A 23,196-nucleotide genomic window follows, 5' to 3' on the forward strand; every position below is an offset into this window, starting at 1 on the left:
CAATACATTGTAAAAGGGAGTGTGCAAATAAGGAGAGGACGAAGCACATTCTTTTTTATAAGAGATATAATCAATCATTTTTGGGAAAATGTCTTTCAAATCTTAGGTATTCTATGAAGTAAACACTTTAATTAAATAAGAATGCGTTTTCACGATCCTTCCTCATTCCTCGGTATCGCTCTTGATCAAACACGGCGTTAAAGAATTTTCAATTTTTCAAGGTAAATGAAAATCAAATTGCTTAATTAGAAAGAAAATAAGTCTTATGTCTTCTCTATTTAGATACAAACTTTCGGCACCCTTCCGTCTCATCTCGGTCGGCTGAGCTTCTTAGGCGAGATTATCGAATTGTTCGACGGCGACGTCCTTGGATCGTTTCCCCTTGTTGCCATGTTGACGTTTTCTCCAAATGCATTGCAGAAAGAGTATAAATAATCCATCCGGAGTAGATTTAATGGAGCCTTCTTCCCGACGCGGGTGTCTTCTTGCGAAGCTGTAGTTGTCGAACACTCGACAAATCACTATCATCTATTTTTAATGCTGTGCGCAAGTGATTTTTCCGACGGGAGTTGTGCATAGAAATCCTTGTTTTGAAATACGTCATGGGTAACTGGATCTTCTGGTATCTGCATCGAGTTTGCAGACGAGGGTCTCCACGCTTTAGCAATGGCGAACATCTCGTTCTCGTTCCCGTCCTTCGGTTTCGGCGAAGGGTATGTTCTCGATGGTCTTGATAAAGAGAGGAGAGCGACCAAAGGCGTGCAGGAGCATCGAGGTGAAGATGTCGCCGAGCCCCATCCTTTCTTCTCGGGGTTTGGAAGTCAGCAAGGGAATTTGAGCAGCAAGGGAGTCCATTTGCCCGACCCATCGCAGCAGCTCGCGGCGAACTCTATGGTTCTTGATCGGTTCAATCTGAAAGTTTCCTCTCCCCCAGCATTAGGATCTGAGGAGAGTCTGGAGTTCGGGAATACGCGAAAACCGATGGTGCTTCCGTCTTCGAAGGCGTCTTTGGAGCTCCTCAGCAACTATTGGACGGTGCTCAAGAAGTCGAAGAGAGACCAACCGCGGGAGCCCAATAGTGAGGTTCCGGTAAGCCAGCCGAAGCTGTCGACCGAAGAGATAATGAGAGTGGCTGGGACTCGGTACATCCAATTTCAAGATCAAAGGGACGACTATTTCTCCCTGCTCACACGCCCTTATGGTCCTACCTTTTCCGGCCTCTCCGAGGAAGACTTGAAAGAGGTCGAACTAGCTCAGTTGCTTCTAGCGGCGGCCGAGAAAGTAGGCGACCAGCAATTCGACTGCGCCAGCAGATTGCTTTCGTATTGTGAACTGTTGGCATCGAAGAGAGTGAGCCCGGCACAGAGAATCGTTCTGCACTTCGTGGAGGCTCTCCGAGACAGGATGGGTAAAGAAACCGGACGGAGTATCAGTATGAAGGGAACCGAAGGAAAGGCAGAACCGGTAAGTCAAGGCTTGAGCTTTAATCTCACCACTCTTAAATGCCGCAGGCAACTCCCCTTCACTCAAGTCGCTCAATTCACTGCGCTACAAGTAATCATCGAGCATACGGTGTCGGCTGCCAGAATCCATTTGATAGATCTCCAGATAAGAAGCGGAATCCAGTGGATCGTGTTTATGCAAGCTCTCGCTGAGCGGAAAGGAGAGCCCATTGAGTTTCTCAAGATAACCGCGGTCGGGTCAGAATGCAGAGAGATGGAAGAGGCAGGCAAGAGACTAGCAAGCGTCGCAGAATCGATGAAAATTCCCTTTTCGTTCCAGGTAGTCTTTCTGCCGAACTTAGAAGACATTAGGGAAGAACTGTTTAACCTAGAGGACAGCGAAGCCGTGGCAGTCTACGCGCCACTGGTGCTGCGGACTATGATCGCGAGGCCAACTTCCCTCGAGAAACTGGTCGGTGTCATCAGGAATCTAGACCCGTCTGTGATGGTGATGACCGAAGTGGAGGCGAACCACAACTCTCCTTCCTTCGTGGCCCGCTTCGTCGAAGCCTTGTTCTTCTACAGCACCTACTTCGACTGCCTCGAGACGTGCATGACTCAGGAGGCCGAGGACAAGACCATCATGGAGGAATTGTTCAGCAATGGGATCAGGAACATAGTCTCGGCGGAGGGCCACGAGAGGGTCACCAGGAGTGTGAAGATTGACGTGTGGAGGGCGTTCTTCGCGAGGTACCGAATGGTCGAGATCGAGTTCAGTGATGCCTCAATTTATCATGCCCACCTTGTCGCGAAGCAGTTCACCTGCGAGAGGTTTTGCACGCTCGACCGAGACGGCAATTGCCTGCTGGTTGGCTGGAAAGGGACCCCGATGTTCTCTCTCTCAGCTTGGAAGTTTCAGTGAGAGAGGGAGAGGAGAGGAGTCTTGACTGCCTTAAAAAGTTCATAAAGTATTGAGTCTTGATCTGCAAACTATATGACAGTCTCTTCCTGAATCACTCCTTGCACTTGGGAAGCAGTTTGCTCCTCTGTTCGGTGTTTTCGAGACATGTTCTCTCTACGATCGTGAATCTGAGCGAGCCGTCAAGACGATTCAGAATTCAGATCAGAGAGCCTAGAAGAGATCAGTGCAATGTGCGATTACTAGAGTTGAATTATTGCTGCAAATCTTGTAATTTGAATGGTTTCTGTGTATGCTAACTCACAGCCTTTGAGTGGCAATGTCTGGCACTGAGTGATCGTGCTCTATTGACATGAACGAAGGCATATATACTTGGAAGACAAGAATAGTTTGTACTTTTATTTTCGTTTCTTATGAACCTCTTAAATTTGCTGACTCTTATATGAGTTCACCAATCTTTATTTGAATGATTTTCTAACATTTTTTTCTTGATTGAATCATCAAACATGGGTTCTTTTTCATTTATCAACTCTCGTTATCTTTTATTAGTTTTTATTTGTCTTTTGTACGAACACATTAAATTTACAACTCTTTCTAGGAATTTTTTTTTTTCTGTCGGTTCTACTCTACTTCTTACTACTCTCACTCTCAGACTTTTGTCCAACCTCCTTACAGGCAGGGTGTGGTAGTTGAAGTCCATATTTGAAACTAAATCGTCCCCACCCCAACTGCCGAGGAGATGCGGATTCGAACCCCCCACCTCCCTATTTCACATTAGAAGGGTGGCCACTGAGGCAAACCCCAGTGATTCTTTTATGAATTTACCAGCATTTATTGATATAATTTACCAACTTTATAGTTTTGGATTACCCACCCTTATTTTGAAAAATTAACATGATAATTAAATACTCGGGGGAGGGGCATATATGTATTTGCAAATTTAAATAACCAAATAGCAACTCTTTAAAGCTACACCATGTGTTTGATCAGGTGATAAGTAGGGGGGAAAAGTGTTATGAGTTGAGCGTAAAAGTGAACTTTCTCTCAACTCTTACTTTAATTATAAATGAAAGAGATTAGTTCGTTTTACGTTGAGTTCGATAGAAGTGATTAGAAAGGAAAAGAATAAACATAGATTGTCATTAGAGAAAAGATTTGAAGGGAATAAATGTTGGATGTATGCCCTAAAGCTACCATGTAGAAGTTACATATTAAGGATTTCAGTTGTATTATCATTATTATTATTTAATTAATGACAGTGATGTATTTATTAATTTGTTCAATTATTTAATATTTACGAATGATTTCATAAGATTAGTTGCAACTAGACATATTCTTGAGATGTTAAGAATATATATGATGGGTTTATAGTTGGATTGAATCTTTAAATCGTTTTCGGTCGATGGATTATTGAGTAGATATTAATAATCCTATTGAGACCGGTGTTTTTAACTTCATCATTAAGTATTGGATACTTAAGAGAATGATGAGTCACAAGTCATTGGGTATCGTGATGTCTAAGTTAGAACACGAGTGTTTGTAATAGATAAGTTACTGAACGTGACGCAAATGGAACGATTAATGACATGGAAACTTTTAGCGTGGTTAATGTCTAATTGTTCATACTTTGGTCTTGTATAAATAATCTTTAGACTTAAGGTATAGTGTTAACTTTTGTGTCTAACAACTATGGTTCACATGTGCATTTAATGCTGAGTCGTTGATTTGTCTTTATACTTGATGGTTATAATTTGTTCATATACGAAGTTGCACATGTATGTAATATGGAATCTGTCTCCTTGTTACATGCAATGTATAATAATGATGTCATATGCAATCTAATTATAACAACGCATTGAAATCTTTGGCCGGAGTTGTAATCGAGAATAAATTGTTTATGTCTTGAATAAAAATACATGTCAATTAGATTCGTGCATATGATCGAATTAGTGACTTAACAAATATTCCATGATTTTTGTTCGATCGGGACATAGTAAGACAGAATGATTGAATTTCACTGTAGCCAAAGTTGATAGGTTCATTATGTTCTTAAAACAATCACACTATCTGAGTAATCATGACATATTGCTAGATGTCAATCATAACTTGTAGAACCCAAAGATTAAATACTAATGTATTAGTACAAGTTTTACTATTAGCTTAGTGATAAACCTAGGGATATCACACACCATAAATAATTAGGATAATGTGGAACAAGAGAGAAATAATGTTACAAATGTGTTTACAATTATTGCAATCGAATTGTGTCAATCTGAAATTAAATTAAATGAGATTTAATTTAATTGTATTATAGTCATGAGCTTACGTGCATATGATGCACACACATGCCGAAAGTAAATATATGTTAATGTATTTCAAATAAACACATAAAGATTGTTCTTTTTATTTTTATTTATATATATAAATAAAAAAGGGGATTGATTAATTATTTTTTATTTAGTCAATGTGCACATGGTCTGCAATTGTTGCGACCATGTGCAACGCACATCACATGTACATTTCCTTTTAATAATAATAACTAAAAAAGAAAAATATGGGAAGTGCATGAACGGTCAGCAATGGTTGCTGACCATTCATGCACAACATGCACAAAGCATCATGCATGAACGGTCAGCAACTGTCGCTGATCGTCGAGCGGTCAGAGTCAACGCACATCTCGTTTTAAAATGCTGCACAGCAACCGTTGCTAAAAAGTTTTTGGCTGCATAGAGAGAAAGTGGCGTAAATGTTCTTATGTGTTTGCACACAAGAAACAAAAGAAATTCTCTCATTTGGGCTTGTGGCTAAAACATCAAGGATACGGGATTGTCTATTGCTAGCATGGTGATTATTTGAAAGTTCTTTCCATTCGACGTCCATTGTTAATGTGTCCGAACTAGAGGTTTGACGTTTGTGGGGCTTAAATTGAAGAATATCTGGACCAATTCGTTTAAAGCACGCTTTTGAAAGTAATTCATTTAACTCTTTTTTTATATTCAAATTTTTAATTAAAACACACCAACAACGCTTTCGAAAATCGTGTATAAAAATATATCATCTTTGTTGCTGCTGTGTTTTTTTTTTTTTGTTAATTTTACCTATACATAATTCATGAAACCCCAACAATAAATTGTAATGTTAGTTGAATACAATGAAGGGAAATGGATATGGCATAAATACATAAGTGATGGGGTGTGCATGAGGAATTGAGAACCACCCAAAATCAGACCAAACTAACTCTGAATCGGTGGTTTCCATGGGAACCAGTCCAGTTCTCAGTTACTTTTGGTGAGTACTGGTATGATTCTCAGTTCTAAGTGTGGAATCGTCCACCTGTCCACTCAAACCAAACCTACACTCACATATATAAGTGCCCAGATTCAGAAGAAAAAAGCATATGCATTCACTCATAATTCAGAATGTTAAGATCGCAAGTGTATTTCACGTCATTTCATCTCCTTTGCTAGACATTTTAATTGCGCTCCTTAAGTAACCAATTGACCACTTTATTTAATGTGAAAAATAAGTCGTGATATATTTTATTCGATTCCTTAAATTCTTCTGGCCAACCAATTAAAAAATTTCTCTTTTGGTTGCGATAGTTGGAGAACACCATCCAACGGAGGAGACCTTCTTTCATGCTAGTGGCGAAAGAAGCGGTGATGGGCGTTGCCCACATCTTGGTACCGCCTAGGGGATGCGAAAGCGATAGTGGGGGGATTGGGATTGGGATTGGGGAGCAATTTCATGGACCCACTCAAGAATTGGACTAAACCAACTGTCCGAGTCCGGTCCAATTTTCGATTCCAATTTTTTGAAATCAATTTTTAGTGGACAATTCTTGAATTTGCCCACCCAAATCATATTCGCCCCTAATAAGTGGGAAACAAGGAAAATAAATTGTTTATTAAGACATAAGTACCTAAACAATTTATTCTTATTTGAACAAATTTTGAGGGATTTAGAACGTACTCAAAATTGATTTTACTAATTGATTATCTTTTTCCATTCCTCCTTTTGCTCAAACACTCCATTGTTATGGAGTCCTGACTATATTACCTATCTCTTTTTTCCTTCTTTAAATGCCGTACCCCACATAGTCGAATGTGGGGCCCATGGGGTCCTTTTTTAAATTTATTTCTTCTTTTTCTTTCACTTTCCTTCTGATTATGGCTTGTGTTGAAGCGTATTATCGGCCCTTCCTCATCTTCCTCCTCCGACACAACTAGGGGTGTATAGCCAATTGGTTCTACCCAGGAGCTGAATCGAATTGCCCAAAAAATAGGTCCAAAAACTAGTTCCCATTGGAACAAGTTCCAAATTTTTGAAACTAGTTGTAACTGGTCCAATAACAGGTTTCGAGTAAATATCCATTTACGAATCGGATCGAACTGCCCTATTTCAATATAAATTTTATAGGCTAAAAAGTCAAAAATCTAATTTCTTTTTACCCTAAGTCCTGACCTTAGTACTCTTTCTTCCTTTGTCCTTCCTCAAAACTCCTCACCATAATTTTTATAGATGAATGGGGAATAGAGTTTTATAACTTATGTTTCATATTATGTATTTAAACTTTTTATTGTTTATAATTCTATGTGACTACGTATTCATCTTATAAATTATTGTTTTTAGCATACTAGGATTTCTGTTGCTCATCTTTACTTTGAATCGTTTCTTTACTCATAGTCTCATATGATGTTGCCATAAAAAAATGAACTAGAAAAAGAAACAGAAAAATAAAACAAGTTGTCAAGTAAACCTGGAACCAAACCTGGAAAACAAGATAAGTTCCAAAATTGGTTCCAAACAAATATGGGTAGGATTTAGGGTCCAAAAACTGGGAATAGATTATAATATGATCCGTTTCACCAACTCTAAAACCAATCATCTCCAAACACAGCTACGCACACCAATAACTGAGTGTCCTCGTAGAGTAACGAGCTTCCTCTCACCTCACCATCGCCCCCTCACAAACCCTTGGCATGTTTGGTAGAACCACGCTTGTGCCAACACAAGCTTTCTTGAGATATAATTCTCTCAATGATCCTTTGATTCTTGTCATGATTTCGGAAAATTGAAATAGATGAGTGAGATGTTCGAGCCTGAAACAACATGAGCAAAGACTTAAACTTGAAGAGGATAACTCTGATGCATCTAAAAAAGGCCACTCGAATAAAGAACTTGACATTCGCATCAAGAAATCATTATAACAAGCAACAACATCAACAAATTAAGCAGCTCCTAATCAACAAGACATCAAGCTGAAAAAGGAAAGTGGAAGAAAAAGAAGAAACAAATTAAAAAAAAAAAAATCTAAATAGGCCCCACTTTTGACTCGCAAGTACAACACGGAAAAAAACGAGGGGTACTATAACCAATGTACTGTAAAAAGGGAGTGTTAAAATCAAATAAGAAGCGAAAAAAGCTCGATTCTTTTTATAAGTAATATAAATAATCATTTTTAGAAAAAAAAAAAAACGTCCTTTAAATTCCATATTCCCCATCGACCAAAAAAAAAAAAAAAAATTCCATATTCCCCGAACCAAACTCGCCCTAATTAAATAAGAATGCGCTTTCACGATCCTTCCTCATTCCTCTCAATCGCTCTCAATCAAACACGGCGTTGAAGAATTTTCGATTTTTTCAAGGCGAATGAAAACCAACTTGCTTAATTAGAAAGGAAAGAAGTCCACGTCAGTGCGCGCCACGTGTCCGTCCCCAACCCCCAGGACGCACGCGAACAGGACAGGGGGAGTTCTCACGCTTTCCTCGTTCGGGGCGCTGTGTACGTGCAGAGGACGCAGAGCAAGCGAGGGGCGGAGCTGAGCTCAGCCATGGTGTCCAAGGCGGCGAGCGACTTCGGCACCAAGTCCAGGGTCAGTCTCTCTCTCTCTCTCTCTGCCCTTCTTGGAGCCGCCTTTTGGTGGTCGGAGCGGACATGGGTCGTTCGCCAGCAGGGTCTCTCTCTAACCTCCTCTGTGTCGGAATTGCCTACTGTGCAATCGATACGAGTGAAGATTCGGACCCTGCTCGTTTTTCATCGATCGAAGTCGCTACCCTCGAACGAGGGTGTCGTTTCGTCTGCCACGCGGTGGTCGTATGTCGTGATAAGGCGGCTATTTTTTGTTCTGTCTCCCGATTCTTGATCAGGGTGGTTTCCGTTTTAGGGATAGTTGATGGTCGCGAATTCGAGTGATTGATCATCTGGGTTTCTCGATATTCACTTTGGTTCTTTTGTGGTGTGGCAGAAGTGGAGCGGGGAGCAGTCGAATGTGGGCGTTGGAAACTTGGTCTCCAAGATAAATCTGCTCAGAAAGCAAATTCAAGCTGAGAGGACTTCTGCGATCAAAGTGAGCTGCTCTTGTTTAGCTGGATATATGTGTGTGCGCGCGTGTGTGTGCATGCTTTTTCGATTAATGATTTCACTTGATGAGCTCTGTAAGTGATAGTCTCTTGAGATTAGTTAGCTTGATAGTGAATGCTGCAATATGGCTTGAACCCACTCCTGATTCTATCACGCAGGAGAAGTTTGAGAAAAATGGGAAGAAGGTAGAAGATCATGTGCGCCAGCTCTTGTCGGAAGCATCGAAAAACGATGGCCTCGGTAATATATTGTTGTCGAGGATTGAGAATCCTCTTGGGAAGTTTAGCGCATTTGTTCAAGGATCAGGTGATAAAGATGGCATTCACAGTCATGAATTGTCATCCTTTGTGGGCACCGAGCTTCCGTATGCGGAGAAATTACCTCCGTACACCACATGGATATTCTTGGATAGGTACGGCTTGTTGGTAAACATCGTTGGCTTTGGTAAAAGCACTGAAGCCCCACTTGTTAGCATGTTTCACACACGCTCATTGTCATGAGTGCAGGCAAGTGCTCAGACTGCCATCTCTAAGTGATGATTCTAATTGGACACATATTGCAGGAATCAGAGAATGGCTGAAGACCAGTCAGTGGTTGGGAGAAGACGTATATATTATGACCAACATGGCAGTGAAGCACTCATTTGCAGCGATAGTGAGGAAGATATGACCGAGCCTGAGGAAGAAAAGCATGACTTTTCTGAATCTGAGGATCGCATACTATGGTAAGTACGTAGTTTTAAAAGGATATCAGGTCAGGTATTTCTTGTTTGCTTCTAGAGAGGCTTAAGTATAACATGATCAGGTTTCTGCAACAGGTGGAGAGAGTTTGTTTGCATGTGTCGTCTCTTGGCAAGATAAGTTGACACTTGAGATTGATGGAAGTGGAAATTCAAACATATACTTTGTCATGAAGAGATTAGGAACTGCTTAAGGAAAAGCTGATTTCCTGAAATTTCGAAAGAAAAGCCTAGTTTTCTTTTTCCTGTTAAACATGGTAGAGTATGACAGTTAAAACAACTGTTTTAGTGAAGTTATCCAGACCTTAATAAGTGGAAATTCATGAAGAGAGTCCAAACTTTAATTAGAATTGCCTTATTGATATGAATTGAATCTCCCTGTGATAATTCCAGGATGGCATTTGAGGACCATGGTCACAGTGAGGATGTACAGAACATTGTGAGCCAGTTTGTTGGGGGCACCAAATTAGAAATCCAGGTGATCAAAACAAGATCATGATTCTTTGACAAAAGTATTGAACTGGTGATTTGTGCTCATTTAATTGAAAATAGTACGTAGTTCATAAGAAAGTCCTTCTTGTGTTGACTTGTGATTTGAGAGATATATTTGATTCTGGATCTGCAGGAGAGATACAAATTTCTTAAAGAGAACTATGAAAAGAAACAAAACAAAAATCTCAAAAACTCTGGAGATGTGGGAACTGATAAGGGAATATATCTGGACAAGACCCTCAGTGCTGCTTTAGATTCTTTTGACAATCTTTTCTGTCGTCGTTGCTTGGTATGCATTCAGAGACCATTTCCTTTCCTTCTCTCTGTTTTAGCTAAGGAAGAAGGCATCAAAACCATGCTTATCTTCTTGGGAATTTCCACAGCTATTTGATTGTCGTCTTCATGGCTGTTCCCAAAGCTTAATTATTCCTGTAAGTGGAGCAGCGGCTATATCACAGAATTTTCCTTCCTACTTTAATTTTACTATATTCTTATAGGCTTTTCTTGACAGAGTGAAAAGCAGCCCTATTCTCTTGAGCATGAAGAAGATGGAAAACCTTGTGGTGATCAGTGCTACCTGAAGGTATGTACAACTGAATTTCTCATAAAGAAATATTTTCAATAAATTAAAAGTAGCCTTCCCTCTGGGCTTAGCTTGGGCAGACTCATGTGCACTTGCATGCGCATGCGCGCAAGAGAGAAGTGGGTGGTGGATGGGATATGGGCCACAGAGTGGATGCCGGTTTAAGTGATGTAGGATGAGGGTACATGTTGTGTGCTTTACAGTTTCCATCATATTATGTGGGGGATGCAATGGAAATGCTTCTAAATGGTTGTCAGTTTTTCTTTAAATAGTCTCAGTCGTCTCCGTGTTCAACTCTACTCCTTTATCCACTCATAAACTGACATACAGCCATAAGAACACTGTTTATCTGTATCGTGCAATTTGACAATCTGCCCTTTTTTTTTTGGTTGGGGGGGAGGAGAGGAATGTGTGGCAATCTAATATTATTCGGGATTACTTGCAGTTGAATAAGTTGAATACTATCAAGGCTTCATTGGAATTTTCTGATATTGATGCCTCCAATGGAATGAAAAGGGAAACATTAAGAGAGAAAGAGGAAAGCAGGAGATCCTCTAGTGCTGTAGAGCTGGTCACTGCAGATCACAGCACAGGCATCGCCCAAGAGCATGAGCAAGCAATACCTTCTTCCTCAGAAGGTATTGATGTAGATCCACAGTGTCATAAATCTGTTATTGCGGTAGGCACTGAGATTGTTGGAAAGTGTAAGGATATAGAGAAGGAAATTACTGCACCACAAGACCCAAAACTCATTCCTGATGATTTTGGCGGATTCCCTGTTAAAAAACAGAAGATAATGCTATCACCTCATCCCAATGTATCCAGTAAAGCAGAGTTTTACCCGGTCATTGTTGACACTGCAGAGGATTCCACTTTCAGTGATTCTGGCAAACTCGGATTTTCTGGCGGTCCTTCCAGTGATAAGACCAAGGACCTTATTATAAATGAAGAGGAAGATGTCGTGGGGCTACCTGCTTTAGTAAAGACTTCCAGTAACGCTGGAGAACTGGGTGCTATGAGAGATGAAGGCTATGTTGTTGCAGAGGCACCTAAAGTGAAGCGAAAATCTAATGAAATTGCAGGCGAAAGGATGGTGCACATCTGTGAGTGGAAACCTATTGAAAAAGAATTATATATGAAGGGAATAGAAATATTTGGTAAAAACAGGTATAAGATCCAATTCAAGAATTTCTTGCTCTAGACATCTTTGTACATTCTTAGCTAATACATTGACATTTCATGATATTTTACACTCTTGAAATCTGGAAGAACAATCCAACAAACTTAGATTTGGTGGGTGAGTTACTACATTTTTCTTGTGTCATTGTGAAATCATATTTTGCTAGTCTAATAAATATGAATTTTCTATGGATTTTTCTGGGTAACATAATTGGCATGATCAGAGAATATTGTAATGCTGGTTTATGCAGTCGCGGGCCTTCTCTTATCATTCATGTTTTGACTTCTGTCAAATAGCAGTCACAGGCTAACATAATTGGCATGACTAGGGAGGACAAAGATTAGAGAATGCACTAGCTATGCAATGAACGATATTTCTGTATTAGAATGTTTAGAATAGAGTGATATTTTGGGAAGTAATGACATTAACCCTATTTTTTCCACTCTTTTATCATCTTTTACTAAATCAACATTCTCTTATAATTACATGTCACCAAACGTAATTTTGTCACGTCATACAGGATCCTGAAATTTTCCTGATAATAGACTGCACATGAAGCGGCACAAATTTTTTTTTCAGAGCATGGCAGTCGCTGTTTCTCATTGAAAGGAAGTATAGTTGAAAAAGGCCAGTGGCTTTACGGATATATAACAAGTAATATGCAGATGGATATGCTGCTTGTTTAATTTGTGATTCGCATATTCTGTATTATAATTAGAGAAGTTTGTACATTTTCCCCTCAATTTTCTGCTAAAGCTTATTCTGCCTTCCAGTTGTCTCATTGCCAGAAACATGCTTTCTGGCTTGAAAACATGCATAGAAGTATCGAGCTACATGCATGATGTTGGGGCTTCAATATCCAATAGATCAGGTGCTGCACCTAGTACATGTTTAGAAGACAATGGAAAAGCAGATATGGATCATGCTACTGTAAGTACAAGATTATCTTCCTGTGAATGAGGACCGATTGTGCTATTCTATTTTCCCTATATTAGTTTATGTTTCTTATTTACTTTAGCTAGAAGGGAGAATGGAAGGTCTATCCCTTCCGAAAGTAGAGGTGATCAACAGGCATGCGGCCCGCTTGCATGCCCAAGCCTGAGAGGTAAATGGGCAGACTTGGGCATAGGCCTTACTTGAGAAAGCCGGCCCACCCATCTTTTGCCCTAGCCCAGGTCATTCAGACAAATTATATCTATATTAATTTTGTGATGTGGTAAGCTTGGCAAACACATTAGGCCTGATCATCAGGTCTGGCCCTCTTTGGGCCTGCCCATTGATCACCTCTAACCTGAAGCAACACAGGCATTCTTTTAAGATTTTGCGTTCAAACTAGAAGTGTGTGGACATGTTCATTTTGTAGAGAATTTCCTATCTCCCTATTGTGTTCAATGAAAAGTACTATCTAGCAATGGGTTTTGTAAGTTTAGCCACAACTAGGAAAGAGAGAAAACAGAAAAGAGAGCAGAAAAAGTACTTAAGATCATTACCATGTAAACATCAGGTAGCAGCTGTATGCAGGCTAAGTTCCAAAATGTGTAGTTGTGGCCTGTGGCTTCTATACTGTATCTTTGAATGTCATGCTTCTCCGAGTCTGAAATTCTGAGAGAACTATGGAAAAATATCTGGATTAAGTTCTACTTAGGGTGATTCTGAACTTTATCACAGGAAATTTTCTAAAGCAAAGATGACTTGATGGATTAAGTTGCAACTTTTACACCAATGTCACAGGAAGAAATGCCTACAAAAACTCGGTTAATTCGTAGGCGGGGCAGAACGCGGAAACTCAAATATTCCTGGAAGTCTGCTGGTCATCCTTCGATTTGGAAAAGAGTCGCAGATGGTAAACATCAGTCTTGCAAGCAGTATACTCCATGTGGCTGCCAGTTTATGTGCGGAAAGCAATGCACCTGTCTACATAATAGGGGAACTTGCTGCGAAAAGTACTGTGGGTAGGTTAAATCACATCTAAAAGTCTTGCTTAAGTTGATAAAGTGCATTTAAGCTCAGCTGAAGCTTCCTTAAGAATTGCTGTTGTGTTGAGGCATTCCCAGATATTACACATCACGTGCAAATGTTATTGGCTTTATCCTTGAGCTTCTAAGGAAGAGCCACTTGATAGCTATTTGAAAATCAAAGAAGCGATACGAGCAAACAAGAGAATCAATTTCAGGGTTTTCCTTTCAATAATTCTATGTCTTAGCTCTTTATGTTGGACTATGGAAGAAGTGAGCTTCAATTTTCAATAACGATACCTATGATATTTTCAGGTGCTCGAAGAGCTGCAAGAATCGTTTTAGGGGATGTCATTGTGCAAAAAGTCAGTGCAGAAGTAGGCAATGCCCCTGCTTTGCTGCTGGACGTGAATGTGATCCAGATGTTTGCCGGAACTGCTGGGTGAGGTATGAACCTTATCCCACCAGTTTTTCATAAGCGGATTCAGCTATTGTAACTTTCTCTTTGTAATTCATTACCGACTTGCTTTATGCAGTTGTGGAGATGGTTGGGTGAGGGCCTATGTGGAAACATGAGGCTCCTGCTAAGGCAGCAGCAAAGAGTGAGTGAATCTTATGGCGGATAAGTGTTAGTTTATTATATGTGCAAAACAGAGATGCATGGTCTTACTACATTTTGGTTTTTTATGCGATTCAGATCCTCTTGGCCAAATCTGATGTTGCTGGATGGGGTGCCTTTTTGAAGGTTAGTAAAGAAAAAGAATTATTTATATTTTCATACATTTTTTCTTATAGAAGAGGAAGCTTTACTAATGCGGTGATCCCTCTGAACTCTTTTTTAATAATCCCTGTTTTTCCATCAGTTTGGATTCATTATTATTAGAGTAATAAAAAAGCTCATCACCATGTACTTCCTAATTTCTTTTTCTAACTGGCTGATGTGATTTCAGAACCCAGTGAACAGAAATGATTATCTTGGAGAATATACAGGAGAATTGATATCTCATAAAGAGGCAGACAAACGTGGGAAAATCTATGACCGTGCTAATTCGTCATTTCTTTTTGATTTGAATGATCAGGCAAGTATAATCGCTCTCTGTCTCTCTACATGCATCTGCATGGGCACACATGTTTGTGTTTGATTGTATGTTAAATATGGCAGTTTGCTACCATAATAAAGGTAGATGCACTTATCCACAAATTCTATGTTAGCTGTTCTGCTGCTTGTATCGGTTTCTTGGCATGTTTTAAGTTGAGTTGCTTTAGGCTTCAATAAAGAAGTTCAAAGCTGAAAGGTTTGTCATAGTATAAACCGATGTTGAATAGTTCCTGGTTTACATGGATTTTTCCTCGGGATCAGCATAATCTTCCAGTCGCTCTTTGTAACATCCATTCCATGATTGTTATTTCATGTAAAGTCTATGCTGCAAGTAGATACTCTGGTATTGTGATACTCCTGACCTAAACTGCTGCCACTTCCTGTTGCAGTACGTACTTGATGCTTTCCGCAAAGGAGACAAGCTTAAATTTGCAAATCACTCATCCAACCCTAATTGCTATGCGAAGGTACCCCAAAAGCCTCAGTGACTGTTGTCTGGATATATATATATATATATATTTGTCATTTAGCTTACACCTAGGTATTGTCAGGTGATGCTAGTGGCAGGAGATCATCGGGTGGGAATTTTTGCGAAGGAGCATATCGAAGCAAGTGAAGAGCTCTTTTATGACTATCGTTATGGGCCAGATCAAGCTCCCGCATGGGCCCGGAGACCTGAGAGTTCGAGGAGAGATGATCTATTGGTCTCACAAGGTAGAGCGAAGAAGCACCAGTGATCAGTCTCAGTCATTACTTTCCTAGGTGACATTTACTTCGTAAGATTGGCGGCAGACAGGACAGTTCGCTTTTAGTGCAATCTTTACTTGTAAGGGTATACCATAGAAATCATCCAAACAAAGGATTTGAGTGTAGTACTAAGTACTGTACATATGTATATATACATCAGAGAGAGAGAGGAATTACCTTGGGATGAATAAATATCGACCTAATAAACGAGAGGATTCAAAGTGTAATTGTTCTAGAACAAATCAAGGTTATTTGACACTCCTGCTTATGTATCTTGCATTTTTCTATTTTCATCCTTTCGGGGTGCCAGGTCTATGCGTACTTTAGCAGTGATTCTGGCCGTTCGCCTTGTCTTCCGCTGGTTGTCTTCTTGTGGTTGTTTCATATCTTAACCAAACGGACATGTCTGAGGAAAATTCCATCCTCGTCGACCCAACAACGCCCCATTCAGAATTCAAACCAACATTCAATCTGATTTTTTCCGGAACACTTGCAACTCAGTGGGAAGAAAAAAAGGGGGAAGTCAATGGAACGTAGTGCTTTGAAAAATGAAACAAGGGTATAGAACAAAGACCGGTACTATCGATGGCTATCTATTCACCTTAAGAAGCTGTGAAAGTCGTCTCGTTCCATGCCATTTCAATTTGGGTGTTTCGAGTTTCCTAGTTTTATGAATTCTTACATAATCGCATAACCCGTGCCTGCCGGACAGATCCATAAGGACCGGCCCCCGGAATCCACAGCCTTCCTCATCTAAAACTAAAAAGTTTTTGCCAATTCAAAGAAGGAAAAAAGCACCACCATATTTCACAGAGCACCCATGAGCTCTATGGCCTCTGTTCTCTACACATACAACATGAATCCAGAAAAGTATGATTTAGCCGAACCCCGATTTCTTTTCCAGAAAATGTTCATCCCCTTCCTCTCCTCATGTCGAGAAAACCGCCTCGACGAGAGCGTGCTTCTTTTTTGGGTACCCAAGCCCGAACATGTGATTCAGATACACCTTCCCGTCCTTCACTGTGGCGGCGGTCGCCACCCTATGCGAAGGGCCCTTGAACCTCCCAACAACAGAAGCGCTCTGCCACCCGTCTAGAGACTCTACCAACGTCCCTGAAGGTTTTCCTGCAACCACAAGCTTGGTGGGAGACAGTAACTCCAGACCATCCCCCATCCTCAGCGGGCCTCCCAGGACGTCGATTACCTTCACTTCCTCCCCTCCGTTCGTGACGTCAATCTTGAAGAGCTTGCCGCTGAATGTGTGGACGACTATGAGGTACCCGTCCGGGTGGTATGCGATGCCGTTCAGCCCGACCCAGTTTCTGTACCATTCCTTCGGGATGAACAGCGGTGATCGGATGATGGAGAGGAGCTCGCCGTCCGGCCCGACCTTCCAGATTTTGTTTCCTTTGGCGTCAGTCACGTACGCGTTGCCCTCGGGGTCCAATGCAATATCATCCGCAAAGGTCTTCCCATCGCCTGCGCCGGTTAGGAAAGCATCTTCTTAGGAGGACGAGGGTAAACTTGCAAAGGACGTAGAGCATCATTGACAAAAGGATTCACAATGCATTTGATGGATATCCTGATCAGTTCCATGAAACAAACAATGTTACATGCTCTCGAGTTCCCCTAAGTATCACATGGGCCCTCCTATCGTAGCGTATATCTTAACAAAGTTGGCTCCTTAAAGAGGAAAATGTAGTTCCGAGACCATGAATGACTAGATCCAGAAAATGTATGATGGGAACGGCATTACATATAGGAATGCCATCTTTGGAAAATCGATCGAATCATGCAGGATCTACATGGCCGAATCATAGCAGAAGTGACCTAATTCGGACCATTATCCACTTCAGCTTGAGATTGAGCACTTGAATGGAGGAACCAACTACTAATGACAAGTGACCAAACCTTAACCTTCTTGTCTGTCAAAGACTTAAAATCTAATTCAAGACACGGAGGAAGGCCAAGTGACCATACATTTATATGATCACAATTTAGCAACTTATATGATACCACATGTGATGAACTGAATGGCAAAACAGTAAATTCGAAAGAACCAAAAAAGCCAACAACAAGAAACGGATCGGGACGGATTTGGGTACGGGTGGGCAATGACTCTGGCTACGGTCGTCAAAATCTCCAAATTTTCATGCTGCTAATGATTTGCAATTTTTTTTTTATGTCAGCAAGATTTTGGTGCTTGATGTGTTGTGTGGTGATGGGAAAGTTGCCCCATTATGGAGGGCAAATATCTAGGTATGGCATTTATTGATAACCGTTAGTGTATTCTTGTATATATTTGCAAGTCTACTTTTTAACTTTGCCGTTACAACCTAGCAAATCCTCTACACATGATTTGAAAGGGACATATCAACCACCTTACCCAGACCCATTGATTTGACCCGCAATGAATTAGCCACGAGTACAGGCTTGTCAAGAAATAAAATCCAAACGCAAAAAACTCAACTTCTATAGTGTTAATTCGGTGAAAGGATAGGACAATTGATCCGTATAATTATTCTTGTAAACATTATGATAAGGGTCTCGCCATCAACATGAAATTTTCAATATAAATCATATATATCCGTTCATTAGTAGGTACATGAACCTGTTATCGAATCCTCACTGAGTTGCCTTACATGAGGTTGCGGGTGTCTATGATACAATCTAACTAGAGGTTCATGACACGACTCAAGACGATATGATCCGTTTAGTACCATGTTATCGTGCTTTGCATTTAACCAATAAAAAAGATATTGTTCTAGACTAAGTTCAGAGGATCCACTAACTACCTCTAGGATTTCGCCTCAATTGGGTCACGGCATGATTAAAAACCTCAAATGACAATTTTTTTTTTTCAAAAATAGATCGTGTATATAAATAAATTTTTTTTGGCAAGATCGAATTTTCAGGAAATTATCTACCGGTTTAAAGGAAATTTTTGCCGGATCATATCAAAAAGTGTCATGGCAGAGATAATTGAAATAAATGCCACAAAACCTACTTTTTGCAACAATCATTATAAACCATTTTTTTTTTTCTAGAAGTTAGTTTCGAAAAAAGTCTCCGTATCATATATATATATATATATACTCTGGATAAGAAATTCAAGATCTTTATATATATATATATTTCAAGATCGAGTCCCTTTGCCTAAAAAAATTAAATAAAAATTTATTTTACACTATGTGTATACCCCGAGAATTTTTATTTTCAATGAAACTTAGCTAATAATATCACGAAAATACTCAGCTTAAATAATGTAGCAATTGAATACGAGAGAACCCCCGAAATATTTTTTCTTAAAATTAAAAAGGCATATTATGCATCAAACCAAAATCTGCATATTTTTTCTTTGGGTTGATATCTTGAAAAATTCGAAACTAGTATACCTTTGTGACAAATTTACCTTGATTGACTATAAAAAACACTAAACTTGTACATTTATGACAAATTTACGCCAAACTAATTTATTTGACCGCAAAAAATCTCAAATTGGTAAATTTGTAACAAATATACATTATGTTAAATTGGATTAATACCACAAAATAATGACAAAAATTATAAACTGTGATAAATGGAGTGTAAAAGCCCAAATTGATATACCAATCAACTGTTAAATGTCATTTAGCTTAATAATTTGAGAGTAAAATTTAACGAAAACTAATAGAAGGTAAAATTGTTACAAGTGTACCGGTTTGTGGTAAATTTGTCAAATGTATATCAGTTTGGGGTTTTTGATGATAAAAAAGAATAGTTTAAAGTAAATTTATCATAAATGTATCGGTTTGGGTTTTTTAGGTATTAATCCTTTTTCTTTTTGTGATAGGCAACTTTTCACATATTTTCTCCATTCATCACCTCTTTCCATGACACAGAAAAACAATATCATGCGTATTTTTTCTTGGAGATCATGATATCAATTAAATCGATAGAGTTAAACGCAACACGCAATAACAAAAAGGAAAAAAAAAAGAGAAAAAGGAAGTAAAAAAAATGTCAGCGTATAAAACGATTCGATTCACTCAATAATTTCTCTCCCTCTCTCCAATTTACTTGGGCCACCGAGTTGCGTGAGGAACGTCCGCTTCCACGTTGACATATCGTAGGCCGCCAAGGCGGAGTACTTGTTCCAAAACACGTCGCCGACGGCGACGAGCAGCCGCTCCCTCCCTGCGTCGACGGCGAGCCCGAGGGAGGCGTTCCCGGCGACGTCGGCGTCCTTGATCACCGTCGTCTCCTCAAGCGCGGCGGCGGACGATGGGGAGTGGTCGTCGGGGACGGGGACCTGGCCGACGCCGCCCTCGAAGAAGGAGACGAGGAAGCGGCGGCCGGGGGCGTCCCACTTGGCGCACTCGCGGAGGAAGCCGGAGCCGTGGTAGTGGAAGACGTGGGTGGAGGGCGGGGAGAGCTCGAGGGCGATGAGGTAGGCGAAGGGGACGGCGGAGACGAGGAGGAAGGCGGCGATCAGCTTGGCGGAGCAGAGAGAGCCGGCCATGTTGGGGAGAGACAGAGCAGAGCAGAGCAGAGGAGAGAGAGTGGAGTTCTGAGGTTTTTGAGCTGGAGTGTCGTGCGTGAGGGGAATTAATAGGTGGGGAGTTCGGAAATTCTGCTTGTTTCTTGTTTGACTTCAATTTTCAGTTAGTTTATTAGATAGTAGCAATTGTACTAATGATCATAGCAACAACAATAATAATAAAAATAATACGGCGCATGCTAGTTCTTCGAAGGGTGATGTTATATCGAAATCAATTCATGTGCAATTAGCGTCAGACAATACGAACGAAAGGATAAAAGATTTATTGTTGATGAGTGCTCTCCAGGTAATTATTGTATTTATCAAACAAAAATAATCTCAAATAAGGACTCGAAATAACTTTCATTTTTCAAAAAAAAATCTGAAGTGAAGTTTGTTTCAAATAAGGATCCGAAATAGTCATTTAGTCTCAAAAGAGGACCTGACTCCCTGGCCGGTGAACTGATGCATATTCCGGCGAGCTAATCAGGATATTTTCGTCCAAAAAATATTCTCTTTTCATTTTCCTTTTCCCCTGTTAATCTTCTCCATCGGTGAGCAGACCTCCAGTATCTTGCCGGTGAAGTAATTGCCGGCGAGATCGAGCCACTTTAGCTTCTTGAGCCCCGCCATCTCCAGTGACAGTGGCCCCGTGAACTTGTCATTGCTCAAGTGGAGTTCTTCGAGCTGGGTTATCGCGCAAGACTTTGCTAGGGAAGATCCTGGAGAGGTTGAGGAATCGGAGGGAGGTGGGGCTGCCGAGCTCCGGCGGGAGGGTCCCAGTGAGGTTGTCGATGGTGAGCATGAGGTTGACGAGGTCGCGGAGAAGGCCGATTTTGAGTGGGATGTAGCTCGAGAGGCCGACGGATGTGATGTTGAGAGAGACGACCCACGAGCCAGCATCGCACGTGACTCTGGTGAAGGAGCAATGCAGAAAGGGCGGCGGTGAGGAGGAGGAGGAGGAGTCGACCCAGTCGCCGATGGCATCGGAGGGAGGCTTGACCATGGCGGTTTTGAGCTTTGAGAGCACGTCCAGGTCGCTCCGTGCAAGGGAAGCGGAGATGAAGAGGAGGAAGAAGAAGAAGACTCCATTGCAAGGCGATTTCGTCCTTAGTGAGTTCGGCGAGGCCGGCAAGGGCTCACCGACCACTGGTAAGGGCAAGCAAGGACCTACAAGCCCTCACTCGCTTCCAACGGCTGTTGCTGGCGATGGGCGTTGAGCCCTTGCTGGCCTTAGGTGAGGCCGACCCACGCCGGTCCCATGACCTTCGCCGACCCTTTCCTACTTCCGATGTCCTTGATTTGGGCAATGCCTATCTTCAATGAAGAAGACGATGAACAGGGACAACACCATGGGTAGATCAAGAAGAAGATGAACAAAATAAGGAAAGCAAAAGGATAATATTTTTTGGACAAAAATACCCCAGACCAGGTTGTCGGAATACGTATTGAAAATGCATCAGTTCGCCGACCAGGTCCTTTTTTGATACTAAATGACTACTTTGAGACCTTATTTGAGATAAATTCCACTTCAGGTTATCTTTTGAGAAAATTGGGTCACTTTGAGTCTCTATTTGAAATTTTCCTTAATAATTAATTATATTTTTGAAGTTGCAAAATCCCGTCGATTGATTATGGTCGATTTGCCCGGCACCCATCTTTCGTATGTTGAATTGAGAGATTTGCCATTGTGAATTTATCCAGCACATTCAAGCGAAATTTGCAAAATAAAGATTTGCTTGCTCATGAATTGGAGTTATAAAGGACGCGTTTAGTAACGCTTTTGTTTTCGGGAACAATTTCTTATTAGAAATGATTCTTTTTTAGGGTGATTTTGAACTTTATCACGGGAATTTTTTAAAGCAAAGATGACCTGATGGATTAAGTTGCAACTTTTACAAAAACTCTTCGTAGGAGGGGCAGAACGCGGAAACTCAAATATTCCTGGAAGTCTGCTGGTCATCCTTCGATTTGGAAAAGAATCGCAGATGGTACAAATCAGTCTTGCAAGCAGTATACTCCATGTGGCTGCCAGTTTATGTGCGGAAAGCAATGCACCTGTCTACGTAACGGAACTTGCTGCGAAAAGTACTGTGGGTAGGTTAAATCACATCTAAAAGTCTTGCTTAAGTTGATAAAGTGCATTTAAGCTCAGCTGAAGCTTCCTTAAGAATTGCATTTGTCGTGTTGAGGCATTCCCAGTTATTACACATCACGTGCAAATGTTATTTGAAAATCAGAGAAGCGATACGAGCAAACAAGAGAATCAATATCAGGGTTTTCCTTTCAATAATTCTATGAATTAGCTCTTTATGTTGGACTATGGAAGAAGTGAGCTTCAATTTTCAGTAACAATACCTATGAGATTTTCAGGTGCTCGAAGAGCAGCAAGAATCGTTTTAGGGGATGTCATTGTGCAAAAAGTCAGTGCAGAAGTAGGCAATGCCCCTGCTTTGCTGCTGGACGTGAATGTGATCCAGATGTTTGCCGGAACTGCTGGGTGAGGTATGAACCTGATCCCACCAATTTTTCATAAGCGGATTCAGCTATTGTAACTTTCTCTTTGTAATTCATTACCCGCTTGCTTTATGCAGTTGTGGAGATGGTTCATTGGGTGAGCCCCCCAGGCGGGGTGAGGGCCTATGTTGAAACATGAGGCTCCTGCTAAGGCAGCAGCAAAGAGTGAGTGAATCTTATGGCGGATAAGTATTAGTTTATTATATGTGCAAAACAGAGATGCATGGTCTTACTACATTTTGGTTTTTTATGCGATTCAGAGCCTCTTGGCCAAATCTGATGTTGCTGGATGGGGTGCTTTTTTGAAGGTTAGTAAAGAAAAGAATTATTTATATTTTCATACATTTTTTCTTATAGAAGAGGAAGCTTTACTAATGCGGTGATCCCTCTGAACTCTTTTTAATATCCCTGTTTTTCCATCAGTTTGGATTCATTATTATTAGAGTAATAAAAAAGCTCATCACCATGTACTTCCTAATTTCTTTTTCTAACTGGCTGATGTGATTTCAGAACCCAGTGAACAGAAATGATTATCTTGGAGGATATACAGGAGAATTGATATCTCATAAAGAGGCAGACAGACGTGGGAAAATCTATGACCGTGCTAATTCGTCATTTCTTTTTGATTTGAACGATCAGG

The 23,196-nt window shown here is 40.7% G+C and overlaps 2 protein-coding genes and 1 long non-coding RNA gene across 3 annotated transcripts; 2 read left to right on the forward strand and 1 right to left on the reverse strand.

Annotated features, from left to right (window-relative positions):
* The first annotated feature begins 7,984 nt into the window (after window positions 1-7,984).
* Window positions 7,985-15,782, forward strand: LOC104456681 (histone-lysine N-methyltransferase EZA1). The gene is given in 19 exon segments (XM_039300461.1): window positions 7,985-8,237; window positions 8,610-8,711; window positions 8,884-9,137; window positions 9,288-9,449; window positions 9,543-9,581; window positions 9,858-9,942; window positions 10,090-10,245; window positions 10,340-10,387; window positions 10,468-10,539; window positions 10,985-11,706; window positions 12,493-12,649; window positions 13,451-13,671; window positions 13,990-14,121; window positions 14,211-14,221; window positions 14,224-14,276; window positions 14,372-14,419; window positions 14,625-14,753; window positions 15,163-15,240; window positions 15,325-15,782. Coding segments are annotated over 19 exon segments (2,697 nt in total). The 5' UTR covers window positions 7,985-8,195; the 3' UTR covers window positions 15,511-15,782.
* Window positions 15,783-15,958: 176 nt separating this feature from the next.
* On the reverse strand, window positions 15,959-20,093 carry LOC104416390. Its single transcript, XM_018860200.2, has 2 exons — window positions 19,580-20,093; window positions 15,959-16,999 (listed from the first exon to the last, which is right to left on the reverse strand). The coding sequence occupies exons 1-2, from the start codon at window positions 20,019-20,021 to the stop codon at window positions 16,449-16,451; spliced, it is 993 nt and encodes a 330-aa protein (XP_018715745.2). The 5' UTR covers window positions 20,022-20,093; the 3' UTR covers window positions 15,959-16,448.
* A 1,942-nt stretch (window positions 20,094-22,035) lies between these two features.
* Window positions 22,036-22,832, forward strand: LOC104456682. Its single transcript, XR_005545720.1, has 3 exons — window positions 22,036-22,136; window positions 22,413-22,544; window positions 22,634-22,832. It is a non-coding gene; the product is annotated as an uncharacterized LOC104456682 (long non-coding RNA).
* Window positions 22,833-23,196: the final 364 nt, after the last annotated feature.

The sequence above is a fragment of the Eucalyptus grandis genome, chromosome 8, assembly GCF_016545825.1.
Source record: "Eucalyptus grandis isolate ANBG69807.140 chromosome 8, ASM1654582v1, whole genome shotgun sequence".
NCBI lineage: Eukaryota > Viridiplantae > Streptophyta > Magnoliopsida > Myrtales > Myrtaceae > Eucalyptus > Eucalyptus grandis.

Bases quoted from the DNA above. Each gene is read 5' to 3' on its own strand.
- LOC104416390 (XM_018860200.2), bottom strand. From the start codon at position 20,021: ATGGCCGGCTCTCTCTGCTCCGCCAAGCTGATCGCCGCCTTCCTCCTC. The intron at 17,000-19,579 runs GTAAATTGGAGA...TAACCGGCGCAG, and splicing joins CACGCAACTCGGTGGCCCAA to GCGATGGGAAGACCTTTGCG.